The sequence below is a fragment of the Papilio xuthus genome, unplaced genomic scaffold (genome assembly GCF_000836235.2).
Source record: "Papilio xuthus unplaced genomic scaffold, Pxut_1.1 DF825946.1, whole genome shotgun sequence".
NCBI lineage: Eukaryota > Metazoa > Arthropoda > Insecta > Lepidoptera > Papilionidae > Papilio > Papilio xuthus.
The window spans coordinates 1,347,159-1,368,747 of record NW_013532703.1 but is presented as its reverse complement, the minus strand read 5'-3'; the positions used below and the strand labels follow the sequence as shown (position 1 = coordinate 1,368,747).

General features: G+C 35.0%; 2 protein-coding genes across 3 annotated transcripts; both read left to right on the top strand.

Moving 5' to 3' along the window:
• The first annotated feature begins 2,153 nt into the window (after positions 1 to 2,153).
• Positions 2,154 to 21,402, top strand: LOC106124571 (solute carrier family 28 member 3). Of its 2 annotated transcripts, none has more exons than XM_013321385.1 (17): positions 2,154 to 2,291; positions 8,850 to 8,985; positions 11,113 to 11,181; positions 12,485 to 12,671; positions 12,951 to 13,122; positions 13,659 to 13,783; positions 14,595 to 14,731; positions 14,953 to 15,042; positions 15,116 to 15,277; positions 15,580 to 15,673; positions 15,873 to 16,032; positions 16,366 to 16,577; positions 16,828 to 16,943; positions 17,152 to 17,271; positions 17,404 to 17,464; positions 17,544 to 17,597; positions 20,831 to 21,402. In XM_013321385.1, exons 2-16 carry the CDS (start codon positions 8,947 to 8,949, stop codon positions 17,573 to 17,575), a joined length of 1,776 nt encoding a protein of 591 aa, XP_013176839.1. In that variant the 5' UTR covers positions 2,154 to 2,291; positions 8,850 to 8,946; the 3' UTR covers positions 17,576 to 17,597; positions 20,831 to 21,402. The 2 variants fall into 2 exon arrangements, with proteins under 2 accessions (XP_013176839.1, XP_013176838.1); XM_013321384.1 differs by lacking the exon at positions 2,154 to 2,291 and adding an exon at positions 6,963 to 7,086.
• Positions 18,049 to 20,664, top strand: LOC106124570 (uncharacterized). Its single transcript, XM_013321383.1, has 3 exons — positions 18,049 to 19,477; positions 19,576 to 20,107; positions 20,214 to 20,664. The coding sequence occupies exons 1-3, from the start codon at positions 18,562 to 18,564 to the stop codon at positions 20,605 to 20,607; spliced, it is 1,842 nt and encodes a 613-aa protein (XP_013176837.1). The 5' UTR covers positions 18,049 to 18,561; the 3' UTR covers positions 20,608 to 20,664.
• Positions 21,403 to 21,589: the final 187 nt, after the last annotated feature.

Here is a 21,589-nt window from a genome sequence, read left to right as displayed (position 1 = left end):
CATCCCTCTCATTATCGTTGACAAAACAGAGATAGCAATATGTTTTAAACGAGAATTTTAGTCTCAGAAACCCACGGTTAGTGATATAGTTAAAAAAAAAGTTTGAATTAAAGCTTCTTTGAGATGTATTTATGCATAATTTGTAATCAACACGATTTGGCTCTAAGCATTAAACTATTTAAATATATCATTTGATTTGGCACGTCGGTTATAAAAGTAATCTTGTATTCGATGTGCCAACTTAAGTTATTTAGCTAAAATTATATATTTATATTAATTACATTCCATTTTTATGCATTTATAATTATTAATAGATAACAACACAGATTATTTTAGAATAAAAACACAATATTTTAGCTAAAAATCAATTAAATTTGATCAATTTTTGTGTTTTAAATAATTTATGTTTTTAAAATTTTTTTTTTTAAATATTTTTAAATGTTTACCGAAATAAAAGTCAAAGCTAGTTCGTGATAAAAAAAATATTGTGTTTACTAAGCAAGATCTATTATTCAATTTTTTTTTTGAAACGAAGAAAATTTCTCTGTCATTCGTGTTATTTAAAAAAAAACAGATACTTGCAAATATTTATTTTCTATCCTTTGGATGTATCCGAATGATAATATTGTAATTTATATTATTAACTGTTGGTTTCCGAGACCAAAATCTCTGTATAAAACATATCGTCATCCTTGTTGTAGTGTATGCATAAACGTAGTGTTGTTTGTCTCGAGCGTACACGCCATAAGTACATGCCGGAGAGAGGGGACGTCAGTCGATGTCAGACCTTTGAGCCGGCAACACGTGTCGGTACGTGAACGAGCCAAATATAGCACAACGAATGCTACACTTGTCTTTGACAAAATAGTGATATGTTTTAAACGGGGACATTGGCTTCAAAAACCCACGGTTAATTATGTTAAATCTAGTTATTTGTATACTTTTTAAAAATTATAATAAAAACAATATATAATATTACAAAAGCAATAATTTGCATATCCTATAAGACATTCTATGTTTGTTTTTTTTTCTTATAAAGAAATTACATTTAGTAAGAAATCAAATTTACATATATTTAAATGATATTTAATTATTTAGCTTAATAGATTATATGTTAGATATTTAATATTCTACTCTTTCTATATGTTTATAATTTTTTATACTTATGAATTTTCAAACAGAAATCATCGAAGTTTTGAAAAAAAAAAACAGCTTAATTATTTAGTATGAATTTTTGCGAAATAGTATTAAGAGGTATTAATTAAAAATGTTTAATGATGTATCCCTTCCATTTACTTTATGAGGGTAGGCAAATATTTTTCAATCGTTAAGTAAACTTCGTTTGAAAAATGTGGGTATTTATTAATAATCAAACCTTCATGCCACCGTGTCTTTTTATGTTTTTTTTTGTTGAAATTATATGTTTGTAATGAAATTAATAAATATAGCAGTTGACCTTATTTCACGTTTTATTTCACCAAATGAGTCTTAAGTAATTTATGGCGGTTATAAGTGCGCGTCCATTGGCGGGCGCCGGACGCAACTCTCGCACGGATTAAACGGATTTGCTTTGTCTAACTAAAATCCGTTGCGTGCCGTGCGTGCGGTCCGTCCGGAGAAGGCCAATGGACGTATACCTTTAAATTATCGAAACATCTCCATGTTGCAAACCGTAAATCGACGTTCACTTATATTCTGTTTTTCCAAAGTATTTTAACAATATTGTATATATTCTATATGATCGCTAAAACTTATAAGTTCCAAAAATACTTCCTGCAAAACACTTTCTCTCAAATGACTTCGCGGCACAAGGAATGTGTCCAGAACGAAGACGTAAAAACAACCAATGAGGTGGCTAAACGACATTGTCAAACCAAAAATAATTTTACAATATGTAACGGTCCTGTGTTGACTTAATTTGTTTTTAAATAACAAAAATGGTTTGATTTACAAATCTAGTAAAAACCATAGAGAGCAAAGAATCAGACATAATAATGAGACACAAATTAAAGCCATGTTTCTTGTGCTTGTATTTAATTTAGGATGCATCTGTAAAATACGAATAAACAAGTAAAAGAGGTGTTCACCCGCTACGTTATGTGTAATTAGGTTGTCAAACAACCTTCAACCAAAACCCAGTACATCGCGTAAAGTCAAAGCGAATGGACGTTACGAATTCGCGCAATTCTTACAACGTGTGAAGTTGTTATATATCAAATTAAGTACTTATTTCTTGAAATACAAAACAAATATTGTGATGGAAAATTTATGATTTTATTAAACATTAAAAGGTTAGTAAACGTTATGGTTTAATTTTCATTACAAATGTGTTGCTTTTTAATTGATTTCTATTTAAATTCCTTAGAAAGTTAAAAAACCTAAAGATTCACTTACTAATTAAAATAATTTCTTGTGCTATATTTGAATTGAACTTGTGACTCGAAAATTACAAACTAACTACGGTATTCTGAGACCAAAATCTCTTTATAAAACATGATAACATTATGACAAAACAGAAATAATATGTTTGAAACGTGGTTTTAAAGTCGGCAAGCCTTTCGGTTCATTTAAGTTATGGAGAAAGTGATGTTTGTTACATCCGATAATGCCCGCATTTTTGCGACTCTAATACATACATGACCTTGTCAGTCAAACAGGACTGGTATTTGATAAAATACCAGTTATATATTTTATAAAAAATATAAACGAAGAGAATAAAAGACCTGCCAATAAAAAATTCTAACAAAACATTTTTCTCTATTTGACCAAATTAACGGAAAACGGTAGCTGATGTTGGACTCTTTGATTCATAATACCAGGAAAATACTAAGAATAACTTAGTTAAACATTTTATTTATACCGAAAAAATATATGACAAAAACGGAATAAAACATAAAACTCTATATTACTCATATTTATTATGTAGAGTTCTGTTCAACTTGTGTAAATATTATTTGTAATTTAAACTCAATAACACGTTTTACGTACATATCATACTAATATTATAAATGCGAAAGTTTGGATGGATGGATGGATGTTTGTTTGAAATCTCCAGAATGGTTGAACGGATCTCGATGAAATTTGGTATACAAACAGAACGTAAGGCGAAAAACACATAGACTACTCATTTAGTTTATTTTATTTCGGGCGGACGGAGTCGCAGGCGACAGTTAGTTATTAAATAAATTACTTTTTATTAGGTATTTAATATTTCTACTTAAAATCGAATATTATTCCAATGTAAATTAAGGGCCAAACTGATTGTTTCAAGCAGAGTTTAGCGGAGTAACTTCTTGAAGCTGCCTCTGGCGATTACTTGAAGCCGCTGATTGGTTAAGCTAACTATTGTTACTGTGTTAATTGATTAATCTATTAACCGGCGAATTCTTTTGCGTACAATAGTCTTCGAATAGCATTTTAATTACAGTACCCATTAATACTATTTCTCAGGAGCCCAGCCAAAAACGCGTCTAAGCGAAAGTGTATTATACGGGATATAGATAAAACTTACTCTATATTATTGGCCAGGCTCAACCTTTGGCCGAAATGCGCGCCAGCCCTTGGATCCCATATATTAAATTATATTTATGTATTAATTTCTAATTCCGTACATCGTTGAATTTTTGGACGTGACGTGACGTACTTTGTGTAATTATACGTCACTAGCTGTCGCCCGAATCTCCGTCCGCCCGAAAATTAAAAAAAAAACATAATTAGTAGCCTACGTATTCTTCCAGACTATGTATGCCAAATTTCATCGAGATCCTTTCAGTTGTTTTGGAGATAACTTCAAACAAACATCCATATAAACATTCACATTTATAATATTAGTAAGATTTAAGTAATCATTTATTTTAACTCGACAAGAATTTGATGGTTAGTAATAATTAGATTCTCAATTTAACTGTATATCGTCTTCTCTTTGGTAGATGCTGTGCACTGCTGACAATACTTGGTCGTCTGATAAGATTGGAGTTGTTTCATCTTTGTTTTCAACATTATTATTCAGGGCCTAGGTGTTATTAGCATTTTCTATGAGATTTTCAATTGTTTGCAACTCTAACGATGCCATATTGTCATCGATGGAAGAATAACCAGGATAACCTTCACAGGTTCTTATTGCTTGAATACGTCAATAACTAGGTTAATTCGCATACTACCGCTACGGACAATAAGTGCGGCGTGTGATTGTGTATTAAACGTGATGAGGATCGTATTAAGCGTTAAGAAATGTATGAAAACATATCTCAAATTGTAGGGTCCAATATAAAATGGCGTATTATGCATGAAATCGTATTAAGCGGGTTCTACTGTATTTAAGCTAACTTGGAAGACGTTACAATAAAATATATATATTCAAGTAACATAAGATTGACATAAACATTTTATATGCTCTTACAAACTTTCATCCCCTATTCTTATTTTGCATCTTTGAGAGTTAAACTTTTAGAAACTTTGTATACTTAAGTTTTAAGCATCTTAATGTCAAAATGACAATACCTCCGTATAAATTTCCACCCCCATTTTCAACCCTTTACAGCACTTTTTTGCGTTAAAAAGCAGATTATGTCATTTCTCAGGCTCTAGACTACCTGTATACCAAATTTCATTTGAAACGGTTCAGTATTTTAAGTGTGAAAGCGAGACAGACAGAGTTACTTTAACATTCACAATATTAGTTAAAAAAAGGAATTACAATTAATGAAAACACATTAAACAAAATAACATCTAGAACAATCTAACTGAAGATATGTAATTAAAAAGGCGTCTGTCCATCACAAATGATGGACATATGAATGTGTTTATTTCTATAATATGTCACAACATAACAAACAATTGATGATAAATATATATAAATTGCATATCTAACAATACGGACGATGTGACAAATAAAGACTAGTCATATAAATTATATTAACAAATCAACATACAGACGTTTGATATAAAGACTTAACTCTCGCCCGCGACTCCGTTTGTGCGGAGTTAAAAAAAAACTAATCGAGTAGCCTATGTGTTCTTCCAGACTATGTTCTATATCTATGCCAAATTTCATCAAGATCCGTTGAGCCGTTCCGGTGATACCTTCAAACATCCATCCATCTGAACATTCGCATTTATAATATTAGTAAGATGTTTTTAAGGTTATTTTAATTAACTATACGTAACTAATTTTATACACTTATATAATTAATCCAATCAATATGTTTATTTTTTTGTCGGTTTATTCAAGTCGGTTTATTTAATGTCAAGGTTACCTTTATATCATCCGTGTGGTCGTCTGTTAAATATTTGAGTGTATTTGTAGCCGGCATCTTTGTATTTATTAAGTCTGTTTAAGTCTTAATTGTTTCGTGGTATTCAATTATCTGGCTAATATATATAATATAAGCTGTTTCAAATATTTGGCCGTTGACGACAGGAATTGTTGCTATTGAGTCCTAAATTAATGCCTTAGACCAACGATATTTCTTCTGATTGAATAGTTGTAACTATTCCAAATTAACTGAAAGATTGTATAATTCTTTACAAGTATGGTGCCCTCACCCCCGTACTACGCAGTAACTCGCGAGAAGTTCGCCGTAGAGTCGCCAAGATATGTGAAAACTACTATACTTAGATATGTTTTACGAGAATAAAGGCGGGAATCGGACTCACTAACCGTAAGATGTATAGTGCCAACCTTTTGGCGATTTGGATTTGTAACAAAAGATACAAAGTAACTATTTAAATGTACATTTATTATTATATAAAAAAACGTACGTAAAAAATGCGCCTAATCCTTGATCGTTATTTCACCAAAAGTCCTTGTGGATTATCATATGATCCGATAAAAAGGTAAATTATAATACTAATATTAGATAAGTCGAGTAATTACTTTTATCTTTATATACATATATATGATATTTGGATAAGGGATTCAAATATATTGGGAGTATATAAATTACAATACATCTGGTCTCCGAGTTTTGTTATAAAACGGTATATAATCATAATGTTATGTAAAACACTTTTAAATATTATGTATAAAAGATGGTAAACTATTCATAGCAATAATAGAAAGCTGTGAATTATCTATTTAACTAGCAGTAGCCTGCAACTCCGTCCGCGAAGAGTTCTACATCTATATGTGTTCTTCCAGACTATGTTCTACATCTATGTCAAATTTCAGCAAGATTCCGTTGAACCGTTTCGGAGATCCCTTTACAGATCCATCCATCTAAACATTCGCATTTATAATATTAGTAAGTTAGACGGTAGAGGTAGATTTGTTAAATATAATAAAATCATAGAGCAAAAAATTTCAAGTCCTTTATTTGGTTTTTAAATAGAAATGGCTTTAGATGGAATTATGATTAGAAAATGGGTCTACTTCTTAAAAGTTCAACTAAATAACTGTATGTAAAAAACGTGAGTTCATCCGCGTGAAATTCTGTCGAGAAGAAAAAATAGTCTATCTCCTTTTTCAGGCTATCAGTGTACCAACATTTTATTAAAATCGGTTCAGTAGTTTCGGTATGAAAACGAGACAGATAGACGGAGTTACTTTAGCATTTAATATTAAAGTAATAATTATTTAAACTCTACCGTTTTCCCTCGTAAATGAAGTGGAAGAAACAAAATCTTCAGTTCTTAAGTATTTTTGAAAAACTGACAAAATAATTATTTATCATCTTGTCCTGTAAATGTAGCAAACACTACATTAACTAGATTTATCTGGTGCATTAGTACTCCCTAATTACCTTTGTTCATAAAAAGATTAACTGAAACTTAAAGACATGTCCAAATTATTCGCCTCAGAACGACTTACGAGTAACACGAGTATTAGGGCTGAAGAAAGCATCAATACTCGTTGAACCTGAACACTGAAAAGATAAGATTCGTAAATAAACCTTTCTCTTATCACTCTCAATAAAATATCTTATCATTGCGACGAACGATTCAGTATTATTTTCGACATTTTAGTGAATTGTCGGTTGTTCCGAATTATAAAACGCGATATAAAATTTTCGCGCCTGTGTTGTGTGCATTTTTTATATATATTTTTTGTAACAGAACTATATTCGTTTCGGCCAGTATAAAATAATGGTACGTAATAATTTACAACAACCGTTTAATTTAAAGAAATAAAAAAATACAGTGTAATGAAGATTAGACGAAAACTATTTTTTTAATCTACAAATAAAAATTAGTGTCGTGCTTACGAAGGACCATTTTTCTTAAATAATGTCAAAATTCGAAGCATGAAACTCAATTAACAGTTAAGAACCTTTTTAACACATTTACGCAAATTCTTGTACATTTTAACCGTTAAAGCGATAAAGGTTGTTGCTTTCTGTGTTACATTTTCCGCTAGTTAAAATGACATAAAAATACCACGTTACACTTTTGTAAATTTTGGTTATATTATAAAGTAATATGAATAAAGACGTCCAACTTAAAATCCCTTATCGTCATAGGGACGATCCTCAAGGAAAGACTTCCTAGGTCGTTCTAAAAATTAGGACGTCTTTTTCCCCTTTCTTTACATCCTTTCCTCTGTTTCTTAGGTAGGCAAGGCAACGTAATGTGAACTATCACTATGGGTTTCTGAGATCAAAACCTCTGTCTAAAACATATCGTAATCCCTCTATTATCTTTGAAAAGAAAGAGATAACAATATGTTTTTAATATATGTTTAAACGAAGATTTTGGTTTCATAAAACCACAGTCATACGTTATAGACATGTCTGTATTCTATTAATTACAAATTCAGTCAGAATTTACACAAAAATTTTTTTTTACTAATATACGAGAAACACGACTTATATATTTATAACCCAGTAATATAATTTAATAATGAACAAATAGTTTGATGATTAATATTGAACACGTATATCAATAGATAAGTAAATTTTTTTCGATTAGTTTATCGCATTTTTAATGACGCTTGAGTTTAGGGATTTACGATTAACGATAATTTAGGAGTTAATGGTCAATAAAATATGTAATGCCAAAAAAAACAGATTGAAATCAGTTTTATATTCTGGTATAAATTAAAAACGATCGATATTCGAAATTTGAACATCAGCAAAGATTTTTTTATTTTAAATAAAGAATTGTTCTAAATTCGAACATAATTGATCAGCAATGTTTTTTTTTTAATTTTGAATAAAGAAGAATTTTATTCATCACATTAACTTAAACCGAGTCAAATACGCGTAATTAAAATCCGTTCGCGTGATTACGTTAAAAACGCATACAAAGTTTTCGCTTCACGCAATTAATATAATGATGTCGTAAAATAATTTCTCAAAGTAAAGTCTATGGTTCTGAGAAAGAAAAACAATTATGTCGTTAATTTATGATAGATATTAATTTATTAGTATTTAATTATCCCAGTCTTCAAATATTTTTATTTGCTATTAGTGATGTGACTTGCCACAAAACAATGGGAATAAAGACGCATGTTGTATCTTACGATAACTACAACTCGCAACAGAATCATAATTAAGGAAATCAAAACATAGATTACTAACTATCGCCCGCGACTCTATCCGTGCGGATTATGCTCTATACCTATGCCAAGTTTCAGCGAAATCTATACAGTCGTTCTCGAGATACCTTCAAACAAACATCCATCCAAACATTCGCATTTATAATATTAGTAAGATTGACACAGTTTGTTTGCCACCATCGCCAATATACTTTGAAAAATCTGATGTGGCTTATTCTTATTTTCTTGTGGCTTTTCTAATCGTTTAATATTATAAAAAATCCATATTAAGTACTTTAAAATGATTATTCCTAAACACACAAATCTCACCAAAACCACGTTCGATGTTTTACAATATTTTTTAAATTTGTTACAGATAAAATGTTTTGTGAGCGATTGAAAACTGAAAAATCTATTACAAAAACCGATTTGACAAGCTGATGATTATTTAAAAGTTCAAACAAATAAGAAAAATGAATACAAACGGAACAACACAAACTAGGAGTAATGGTGTAAGTAATTTTTTATTTTTTTAATAAAACACTGGCCAAAGACAAAGAATACAATTTTTATATCAACGTTTTTTGGAATATCATTGGATCGATGTAAATTATTCAAGGATCTATACCAACTCTGTCACTCTCTTGTGACATAAACATGATTTCTGATCTTTAGACCAAGACCAGACACCCTAAGACAGGAGCCTAAACCTAGGACAGGAATATCTTTAGGCTTTAGGTAGGCTCCGAGCCTCAGTGGGGTCTACAGTGACCTGATGATGATATGGTTTCTAACGACGATTTTTGGTGTGTAAGTAAAATAAAACGCATAACCATAAGTTTTGACTGTTGAATCACACACAAAATATATAGAGTCAAACTTGAATAATCGAGAATCCAAAGTATCCCAATATTCTTGTTTATCCTCTTTCTAACCTCAGTTTCTTGATTAAGGAGGTCGCCATTTGCACTAGACAATGACTTTCGCTTAGGGAAGTTTTTCGTTTATCCAATAGTCAGGACTGTTAAACTCTATGAGAAGAGAGAGATAGTTAAAAATACGTTTTTGTGTATTGTAGTACTTAAAAACCACATTGGTGTGAAGCAAATTGCATTCATAACTTGTTCAAACAGCGATAAGGTGTATTGTTAAAGTGGTACGCAACTTCAGTTAAGTACAGTCATAATCAAAAATTTTATAACCCGCTACTGATAAGAATTGCTGACTTTATTTTTTATTGTTACGTACATAAAATAGTTTTTTTTTCAATTCAATTTGACTTATTTTTTTTTATATCATAAGGTGGCAAACGAGCGAGCGGCCACATGAAATCGCTGATACAGCGAAGTGACCGTTGCCCATAGACATACGCAATTGCATATGCGTTGCCTACCTTTAATCGACGGAGGAGAGGATGCACATAAAGAAAATATATTCCCTTTCCATGCATCCTCTCATTCGGAAAGTCCACTTCCACTTCCCATCCTTTCCTTATATATTATAAAATATATTAAAACGCGGAATTGCTTCCACTTGACGCGTGTCTTCTGTGTGGTCGTGGTATTTCACCGAGCGAACCGGGCCAATTCGTGCGAAGATGTTAAAGCGAGCTCTGCCACTGTTAAATCTTATAATTGTAGCATACATAGTTTGTTTCCAAATGTAAGTTTCTATTGGTAAAAACACCGATAAGGAACATATTGTCATCACTCTGGTTCACTTTGAGAAGGTAGCAATATTTTTTTTTATTGCTTTTACCTTTGTAAGTAAGAAAATGTGTCATCTACAATTGTTTGTGATAGAATTTTCAACAAAATATGCCTCGTGAAACAATCCCAAACAATAATAAAAATAAAGGTGTTGATTCATTAGCGCTATTTTGCGACAATATTAAATCGTATTCAGGGCTTTTAAATAGTCACTAAGGACCTATTTTCGTTTGAGAAATCTGCAACTGCCGCATATCCCTCTTAGTGTATAGTTAATAAAAGGAATCTAAGCAACCAATTAATAAATATGACTGCGAAAATTGCTTTTTATTAAGTCATTTATCCAGATTATAAAAAGTTAAAAACTTATAAATTGTTTTAAAGTATTTTAAATTAAAGGATGTACAATGTTATACAAAATACCTAGTGAGATATCTATTAGATAAGTTATCGACATTTTAATTTAGGTTATTAAAATAAATGTTAGTTGATAGTGCGACCGCGGCCTTATTTCACCTGTTTACTAACATAGTATAACTGTGGTGTGCGCGTGTGCATTCCCTCGTAGCATTTACTAGTGTATTGTAGTTATAAAAACGTCTCGTATTGTAAATTAAATTTATATATAAATAACAAATGAATTGAGTTAATTTCTTTAAAGGATATTTTAAATATTAATATTTACGTACTTAAAAGTTTGTGTTCGTGAATCATCAAAATTGTCTTTAAGGTAAAAATATTTTTACGATAGTTCTAGAAAGTCAAAACTGCCAACTTAATTACGTTAGTTGTTATATAAAAAGGCCCGATTTTTAAATATATTTTTCTGTTTGTACGAAAATCAAATAAATTAAACCTACTGGATTGATTTTAAAAATTTTGTTTATAACAAACTTTAAAAAAAAATATAATAAATAATTGTATTTATAGACAGCAGATGGAACCTTCGTGGAAATGGATGAAATGCAGAAAAAGGAGGAAGCAGACCCTAATGGAGAGGTAAGTCTTATAGTTATATTAGCTGTCGCCCGCGATTCTGTCCGCGCGAAATGAAGAATAAAAACGTAATGCCTGTGCCTCCAGACTATGTTCTACATCTGTGACAAATTTCATAACGATCCGTTGAGCCGTTCCGGAGATACCTTCTAATAAACATCCATCCATCCATCTATGTATGTAAATTTTCGTATTTATCAGCATATGCATTTTCGTAAGTAACAAATACTTTTTATATTGTTATTCCTTAATAAGTCACTAATCTAATAGATAAAAAATATTCTTGGTCATCCCATAGCAACAATGTCACGCGCTTGTACATTTTGACTTCTTCCTACCTTTTAATGTGACTAAACTATCTACTTATTTTTAAAAACACACGAATCTTAAAGAAAACATGTATAGGGTAGTCATCATCATCAGCTCACTATACATCCCCACCGACGGGCTCGGAGTCTACCCTAAGTAAAGGGTGATTAGTCCATAGTCAACCACGCTGGCCAAGTGCGGGTTGGTTGACTTCACACATACTCGTATAATAACTTTGAATTTCTTCTATGTGCGGGTTGCATCACGATGTTTTCCATAACGGTAAGATCGTTGAATAAATGTACATATGTAAAATCGGGAATCGAAAAACACTTTGGTACATGGCGGGATTCGAACCCAGGACCTGCAGATTGCAAGTCAAGTGCTTGACCCCTGAGCCACCGACGCTCTCGTAAAGGGTTGTCATTGAAGATTTATTAAATTAAAATAATTTACCAACCGTAGGTTTCAGAGAATAAAATCTCTGCTTAAAACATTGTTATCTCTGTTTTGTCAAAGATAATGACAGGGATAACGATATGTTTTATACAGAGAATTTGATCTCAGAAATCAACGGCAAATATGCCAAGGAAAGGCGTGAGTTGATATTTTACTTTCAAAATGTTCTCCGTTTGCGAACCAGCAAGGTAACATTCATTGCCGGTTAATACGTTCAATACTTCCTTTAAAAAGTCATGATTAGTTTTTGTCTGACGTTTGTCAATTGTTTTATCTTGCCTATTTTAATTGAAGATTTTGTTTGTCATAATCGAAGAGGTAATGCGTTTTGTTTGTTCCTGGAATTAATATAAAGAATTTTACTTTATAATTCCAACGAAAGTTAAGTAATCGGTCTCATAACACTAGTTAGCTATGCGTTTAATAAAATTTCTATGTAATTAAATACATTTTCGTAAGAAACAAACACTAGAGTATAAAAATCACTTAATATTGTATGTGTCGTTTATTTTACCTTTATTTCTTTTTTCTTTTTCAGATAGTCCATGAGAAGTTGGAGTATGAGCCGAGCGGTTGGTTCGAGCTGACGCTGAACAAAGCAGGCAGCTCCACTGAGGACTTCCTAAAGAAGAACAGCTCTGCTATGAAGACGATAGCCGTCTTTGTGTTAAATGGCCTTGTTATTGGGTTCTTTTTCGGATGTCTATATTACTGGATGAATCATAGTAAGTATTTATTAAGCAATTTAATTGATCGTTTTTAGTTTGTGGTATAGGATGTTCATTTTTTCCCGAAATTAGTAAAATGTTTGACGCTACCAATGCAATAAAGCGGATGCTTAATTCAATACAGCCCTTATGGGGACAATTTGCTGTGCGATATTTGACACTAAATGTTAGTTGTTAGGGTCGAATATCGAATATACAAATTTATTTGGCGTATTCAGAAATATTTTTCGTAATATGGGTGGTGATCAAAGCTTATTGTTTTTTTTTGTTTCTCAGGTAACAAGCCTTTAGAACTTTGCCATGGATTCGGAAGTCTGATAGCCTTCCTCAGTATAGTTTACTTCTTCGTGATTTACTTCCTCGTGGTGAAGAGGTACTTCGGCGAGTGGTTCGAGAAGACAGTATGGATAAGAATCGAGACGATAGCTCATTGTCTTTGGAAAAAGATGTAAGTTAAACAATTCTACTAATAACACAGTTCGTGGGAAGCGATTGTATCTCCCTGTTGTAAAAGATAAAGAGATTTCTCAGAGATAATAGGAAAATCCAAAACAAATACACGTGTCACTGCAGTAAAAGCAATTACTTATCTTTCTAATCGTCACAAAGTTCACGGTCTCTATCAAAACATCTGTGCGAATGAGAGAATGAAAGAATTGACACATATTTGTACTTGCAATATTTGAATATGTGAATACTCTGTCCTCGGCGGTATTTCGCAACAGTTACGATTTAGTGGCCTTCAAGAAAATGGCGTACACTTCCTTTAAATGTCAATGGGCGACGGATTAAATTTTACCGATCCGTTGCTCGTTTGTCCCCCCCCCCTTCTCGTAAAAATTAAGAACAATTATTTTACACAAATTAAGAACATTAATTCCATTGCATTTTTTTCGTTATCAAGACTTAAACCACTATCAAAAAGGTGGAAAGTTAACTCGTATGTACATTTTTGTAAGTGTGTTTTAAACTTGTTTTATAAAGATGGTTCCGCTGGTGTTTCTCTGTGGGCGTCCTGGCTGCGATTGCCGTGTTCCTCTACTTCGATACGAGAGACGCGCCTGAAAGACTGATCTCATTACTTGGCCTCATTGTTCTATTACTATTAGGTATGTAGGCTAGTCAGCTAACTCGTACTGTGCCAGAGTAATGCTTAATATTTGACTCTTACTTATCAGTTTAAATTGTCTAACTAGCTGTCGCCTGCGACTCCGTCCGCGGAATTAAAAAAACATAATTAGTATCTAATGCGTTCTTCCAGACTATGTGTATGTCAAATTTCAGCCATCTAAACATTCGCATTTATAATATTAGTAATATTATCGTTCATATTATTATTGTAACATTCTTTGTAATTTATCTATATAATAGATTATATTATTATTAATTAGTTTATTTTATTATCAAAGGTCGTTGATATATTTACGATGCATAGTGATATAGTCATAAATAATTAATTGCTTTTATCTCCATCAGTTATCGATACCTAGACGAGCCCCTTCATACTATCCGAATAAAATATTTTCCCTATTTTTGTAATGTAATTTTATATTTATTGCTCGCAAACAGAACTTATACTGTCTATTATAAATGCGATTTTTTGGATGGATGGATGTATGTTTGTTTGTTTGGAGATATCTCCTGAACGGCTGCATGGATTTTGCTGAAATTTGTCGTAGATGTAGAACATAGTCTGGAAGAACACATATACTATTTATTAGTCTTTTTTAAATTCAGTATTCAAGTAGTCGCGGGCTATAGCTAGTTAACTATATTTTATTATATTATTGTGTTTTATAAAAGTTAGTGACGAAAATGTCATCTAACCAAGCATTTTCAATGCCTAAGCATTTTTACAATAACATATTTATACAGTTGTTTTTGAGAAACTCAAGCTTATATTGATTTACACTGTTGTAGGTTTTGTATTCTCTGCCCACCCCGGGCGCATCAAATGGCGCACGGTTAGCATGGGCCTGCTGATACAGTTTATATTCGGCCTGATCTTCATCAGGTGGGACTCCGGCAGGCTCGCTCTGCAGTGCTTCTCTGATAAGGTATTCTTCGCACATTGATTGATACTAAACGTCAGGAAGGGATAAATTACGCTTAACAGATTACACGCGGCAAACGTTCACTTGACGCCTCACCTCTGTGTGGTCGTGACACTGTCCCAGCGAGCCATTTTTTCCCGTAGAATTTTCAGTAGCTCTTTAAATACATTAACTGTAGAATTATTGGTCTTTTTTTGTATTTACTGTTATGTTTTATTTTCCAGGTGGCCACTTTCCTGTCGTACGGTGTAGAAGGCGCTGCGTTCGTGTTCGGTGACCTTTTAGTCAGGACTGAAGGAGTCTTTGCTTTCAGCGTAAGTTTTAAAACCTTTTATTTTTTTTATTTACAATGTTAGATGTTTTTTTTTTAAATTGCGACGACGGCAGACGCTGCCAGTGATCTTCTTCTTCAGCATGCTGGTGGAAGTGTTGTTCTTCTGGGGTGCGCTGCAGTGGTTTTGCCTGCGGCTGGGGCACGTGCTGCGCTCCCTCACCTCCACCACAGTCTGCGAGAGCGTAATTTCCGTCGCTAACGTCTTTCTTGGACAGGTTGGTAATATTTACAAGATAAAGAAGGAACTACCATCAATTCGTCGTAGTCAAGTTGTCATATTGTCAATTCATTATTAGTTGTCAAAATGTCAAATTGTCAATTATCATTGTCACTTATCGAATTGTTAAATGTTTGCTTACTCTTATTTTCAATTGTTATACTGTCAAATTATGAAATAGTCATACTATCAAATTGTCAAGTTGTCATACTGTCAAATTGTCCACTTGTCATGCTGTCATATTGTTTATTGTCATTGTCATGTTCATTCATAATTGTACTATTTATCTTTTTATGACAGTCGGAGTCGGTGTTGATAATCAAGCCGTACCTTGCGCTGCTCACCCCCTCCGAGATACACGTCGTGATGTCTTCAGGCTTCGCAACGGTATCGGGCAAGTTTAGCTTTCCAATTCAAAACAATTGCTACAAAGACCACTAGCAAAGTAATCTCCAACCAAAAAAAAACCCTTGATTGATTGTGTGTCTATGAAAAAAATCTGATCTTAAAACCTTTAACTTCCATTCTTAGTTTCTCTTCCTCAGTTACCTACATGTTTTAGTAAACAAGCGCCTTGTATCTCTATTTACTAGGTACAATCCTAGCAGCATACATAGCATTTGGCGCGGAGCCGGCGCACCTGGTGACAGCGAGCGTGATGTCCGCGCCCGCCGCGCTCTGCTACGCCAAGCTCATGTTGCCGGAGACGCGTCGCAGCCGCACCGCCGTACACAACCTGCAGCCCGTTGAAATGTCAGTGTTGCCACACTAACAAACATGTCGTCTCTCTCGTGCCTTTAGGAATAAACAGAGACAGCATTATACTGCTTTTATTTAATGTTTTAGAGTCGTAGTGAGTCAACTGTTGAAAAAATTGTTGTAAAATTCTATGTTAACTAAACATAATTTTCATGATAAGGAGTATTTTTACTATAGTTTTTAAGAAAAGTAAGATTACAGAGTAGTAAAAGGTAGAAGATAAATATAAGGATAGCAAAAGCTAAAAAGTCAGAAGTAGTAGTAGAATTAAAGGCAATAAAAAACCGACACTTTTTTGGACTCCTAATAACCATTCTGAATTGTCAGTGAGGACCAATCCGCACTATCAGCTGCGACGCGAGGTGCGACCAATGGCGTGGCTCTGATCATGAACATCATCGCTAACTTGGTGGCCTTCGTTGCGGTGATCGCCTTCCTGAACGGCGTGCTCGGCTACTGCGGCGGTCTGCTCGGCAACCCTGACATCAACCTCGAATGGATTTTCGGCAAGATCTTTATACCGCTCTGCTGGCTCATGGGTACGAATAACATATTTAACTAAGCTGGAAAGGTAACAAGAAATAAAAGTCGAATCAGTACTATAATTCTAATTCAACTAAGCAATTATTACGTTACGTTAAGAAGCTTACGGATATTTGGAATTGAATAAATAGTTAACTTATTTTGTGAGGTAACATACAACTATTGCTATGAAAGTAAAGTGGATTGAATGAGAAATGCAAATTCGTCAAATGATAGACGTTTTTTAGTTTGGTTTATGTTTTGCAGGCGTGCCGTGGGAGGAATGCGAGCACGTCGGCACACTTGTGGGCCTCAAGACAGTGGTCAACGAGTTTGTCGCCTACCAGCGTATGGGCGAGATGAAGAATCAAGGCTTGTTATCGGTAAGTACACCGTCTAAAGATCTTGAGATCTCTAGCTTTAGTTATTTTGAGAAATGCTTTTAGCAGATTGAATAGTTAACACGGTAATATAATTCTGAATGGCAAATGAAACAAGAAAAGATAACTAATTTTAATTTTATTTTAGAGGAACTTTAGCTTAGTCAATGAATATGGCTATTATTATTGTTTAATTTAATTTAACGTGCAGTCTCGAGGCGAGCTGATAGCGACATACGCGCTGTGCGGGTTCACCAACCCGGCATCTGCAGGCATCATGATTGGTGCCATCTCCGCCATGGCGCCCGCACAGCGAGAGACACTCTCCAGTGTAAGTTACATGTAGTTACTTTATCTCAATCAGAGAGTTTCCATTATTGAAACGCAAATAGTATTTACGCTGTACAAGTTTTGTCTTGTTGTATTTTCATTTTAAAATGTTAGTTTACTTTTATGTTTCCAGGTGGCAGTGCGAGCGTTTTTCACCGGTTGCGGAATCTGCTTTATGACGGCTTGCATTGCGGGTAAATTAAATTATTGTACATAAGTTAAATCTCTAAATAAATCTAATTGCCTTTTAAATATTATGTTCCATTTTTTCAGGTCTGCTGATGCCGGAAGGATCATTCGGTTAAACCTACAAAATAGCTAATGACTGTACTTAAAATTAGTTTATTAGTTGAATAATTGTATTGTAAATATTATATTCATAATTAAACTATAATAATTTTTGTTGTAAACAGTAGATTAACTTTACTGATCACCACACGTTTTTTTTATATCAGAAGGTGGCAAACGAGCGAGCGGCCACCTGAAATCGCTGAAATAGCGAAGTGACCGTTGCCCATAGACATACGCAATTGCATATGCGTTGCCTACCTTTAATCGACGAAGGAGAGGATGCACATAAAGAAAATATTTTCCCCTTCCATGCATCCTCTCACCCGGAAAGTCCACTTCCACTTCCCATCCTTTCCTTATAACAATAAGGGTAGGAAAGGAAAGAGGACTAAATTAGGCCTCCGGGACACACACTCATCAGACGAAACGCGGAACTGCTTCCACTTGACGCCTGTCTTCGGTGTGGTCGTGGTATTTCACCGGGCGAGCCGGGACAATTCGTGCGAAGATGTTAAAGCGGGCTCTACCACTGTTAAGGACTCTAGTTCTATTGGCACGCTAAAAGCGGAATTGCGCAGCTATTAGTTCTGTGTAAAAGGGATTTAAGACTAAGAGAGTGTCACATTGGCGAATACAAGCCTTCCAGATCACAATACTGGATCCAGTCTTGGTGTTGCGTTGTAACAACTTTTGAATTGAATCTCATACATCTGATCGTCGCTATGTTGTTATAGTTTGTCTAAATATGTTAGCCATTTTCGAAAGACAAACGTACGACAATCAACTGATTTTTTTCAAACGATTACTTTATTTTGCTCGTCTGTTTATGATTCTCAATAAATACTCTATAAATCATTGTTTTAGAAAAATAAACTGGAAAACACGCTTTCCGCTTTCGCATTGCAATTGTCAAAAACGTCATAGCACAATGCACTCTATCGGGAAGTGTTTCGATTTTATAAAAAACCTACGCAAAATCTATTGAAAAAGTGCCTTAGTTATGATACCGTATCATTTTCAAATTTACGCGAGTGTGTCGTTCTTTTTCCTTTGTAAAATTATTTGTTACCTTTCAAGCTTCATATCAATGTTGGATAAGAAACGTCCGACATTGATGAGTGACTCCGGAAAGGAAGAGACCGACGAAGATGTGTGCAAATGGATACCAAAGAAAAAACACGAGGTCCTGAAGGCCAAGTACAAATGTCTCAAGAAGCTGTTCCAAATCTATGATGCGAGTGTCATCGGCATTCTGCCTGAGCCGTACGGCGGGGAGAGGCGCGAGGAGCGGCGGCACTCGCGGCGGCGGCGCTCGCACCGGACCAAGACGGATGCGTGCGCCGGCACAGCGGATCCTGCAGCGCCGCCCTCGCCCCTCCTAGCGCCCGCCGAGCGCAGCTCCCTTACCACGGCCGTCGTCCGCGACCTCAAGCTGCAATACACCTCTACCTCTACACAAGAGTCCCTCGTACGCCGCGACAAGTACACGCAGGACTGCAAAGACCTCCTCTCCGTCACCACCAGCGAAAAGGAATGCGAATGCACTCAGACTTCGGAAATCCTGCACGCGACTCCGTTCATGATGTTGAAAGACTCGCAACCTAAGCCGACGCGTTTTCAGCTGTTCCTCCAACGAATACTTGGCATAAGACGAGAGAAGTCCAACAACGGCCTGCCCTCCCCCCACATGTACGCGGCGAGCGACAACAACATCAGCAATCGATACGAGAAGCGCCGTCGACGCGGGATGCGATTTCGTCGGCTTCGGGGTGCAAAGAAAGTGTACTCGGAGTCCGCGCTGAGGGAGCGGCAGAGCCCCGTCATACTGAGCTACGTACAGTCCGTGCAGAGGAACTGCTTGATGGACACTACGCCGAGGCAATGCCCTTTCATGGGGTGCAGGATGATTTTTTACGGTATCTTTCTTAAAGTTACTATGAAATTACGACATCGTATAACAAGTTATCTTGGGGATTTTTTTCAATTGAATGATTGTTTTCGTTTTTATCCACAGGTATTATTAACTACAACGATCACATAAACCTGTGCCACTTCACTGATCGCAAGTTCTCCTGTCACTACTGCCACGAGGGATTTCTGAGAGAGCGCGACAAATTGTTACATGAAAATGAACATATTGGCATATCTAAACTGAGCACTAATCTAACATCTACAATATCTGGACATCACTCGAAAGTGGCCAACGTGACACAAACCGATCCCGAACCGAAGCAGATTAACGAAGAGAAGTTAAAGAAGATTGTCTCATTCTTTGACAAGATTGAGGATCCGGAGGAAATCATTGCCGAACTGAAAAAGAGTCGTCACTCCACGTCGAATGTTAACCTCACTCGCCACTCCTCTAAAGTGGACACCGTGGCATCTGGGGCCAGCAAGTCCACCTCCAACTCGCGAAGGTCGAGCTGTGTTCACCTGCAGAAGGCAGATAGGAAGTCCAGCTCGTCCGTCGAGTCGGACACGTCGTCAGTGCACACTTCAGGGTCGTCACTCAGATGTCAAATTTGTGGACTAAAGTTTGATCACATGTAAGCGATTATTTTAACATTTATAGGTTTTATTGAATCTGAAATGGAGCAACCTTTTAGCTTAAACGTAGATGTACTTTGTAACTCCAATGCAAACATTTTCCAGACAGCGTTTAAATATGCACGTGTGCGCCGAGCATCGAAGTGGTAGCAGATGCTCTGGGCAGAGCCGGGGCGAGCGGCCGGCAAGCCCGCTCAGCCCGCCCGGCGCGCCGAGCCCACCACTCTACCACGACAATTCGGACGACGAGGAGCCCGTCTCCGTGCTCGCTAACAAGAGTTACTCGACTTTACATCGCGTCAACACATCGTCTACTTTCACTCGCTTCACCTCTGAAGAGAAGTCGGCTATGAGCTACGATCCCTCCACCAATATTATTTATTATTCATCATCAGAGTCAGTGAAGAATCCGTCGGTGATTGGTGAGACGGTGAAGCGAGGCCGCGCCGGCTTCAACAGTTACAAGTGGGAACCCGGAACCAATTCTATTCATGCCTGATTGTTTTGTCTATTGACGTATTATTTTCTTTTGGTTTAAATATAAATGAAAAATCCATTCCGTCGTTTCATTTCCTAAACATCGGTCTAAGACAAAATGGAAGGTCTTTTCGTCTTCAATAAATATAATTTCCACATTTCTGTTAGTTTTTATAAGTCATATGAAATAAGGAAAATCGGTAGAAATAAAACAATCCAATACAAACCACACATATTTATTGCAGGTTTTATAATTTCTACAAACTCCCACTCGACGCGTGAGATCGCCAACAGCAAAATAAATTGTAACGCAATGGAAGCCACTTTTCAAATCTCCCTCTTCTCTACACTCGCCGTCAAAAACTTATACCCTATTAACATAATCCTTTCTATATCAAAAATGTATGTGAAACCAAATGTATATAATATATTAAATGGTAATATATGCACCTATAAAATATCGTATCACTTACCAGTAAAATAACTAACAGTGGTTAAAAGATAAAATAACAAATTCAAGCCAATATAACACGCATTCATTGCCATATAAAATATTATTCATAAGCCGAATATATATCAAATAAAATTGTGCTTTTTATTAAAATGTAATAGATTTTCAATAACAAAATTGTAGAACTTACAACATTACAAATTGTGCAATAAAAACAACTATTTTTAATTTATTATGAAATAAAGTGTACATAAATATTTTGACTTCAGAAACCCCAAGTATTAAGGGTAGGTTTCAACTTAAAATACCCCAATTTAACATTGTTACGTTATACGTCTGCATATAATAATAATTGCAACGTTATATGCAAAATGAAGAGAAATATGCGATATGAATATATATCATACAATTGGTTTACATTGCCGAAACATTGTACAAAAACATTTCAAATTTCTTTGGGTCCATTTTGATAGCGTGCCCGTGGCCCCGTCCCGAAGCGTTGGAGGAACAGAGAGATTTAGTGGGTATGCCTCCGCTATGGAGGAGAATCCCA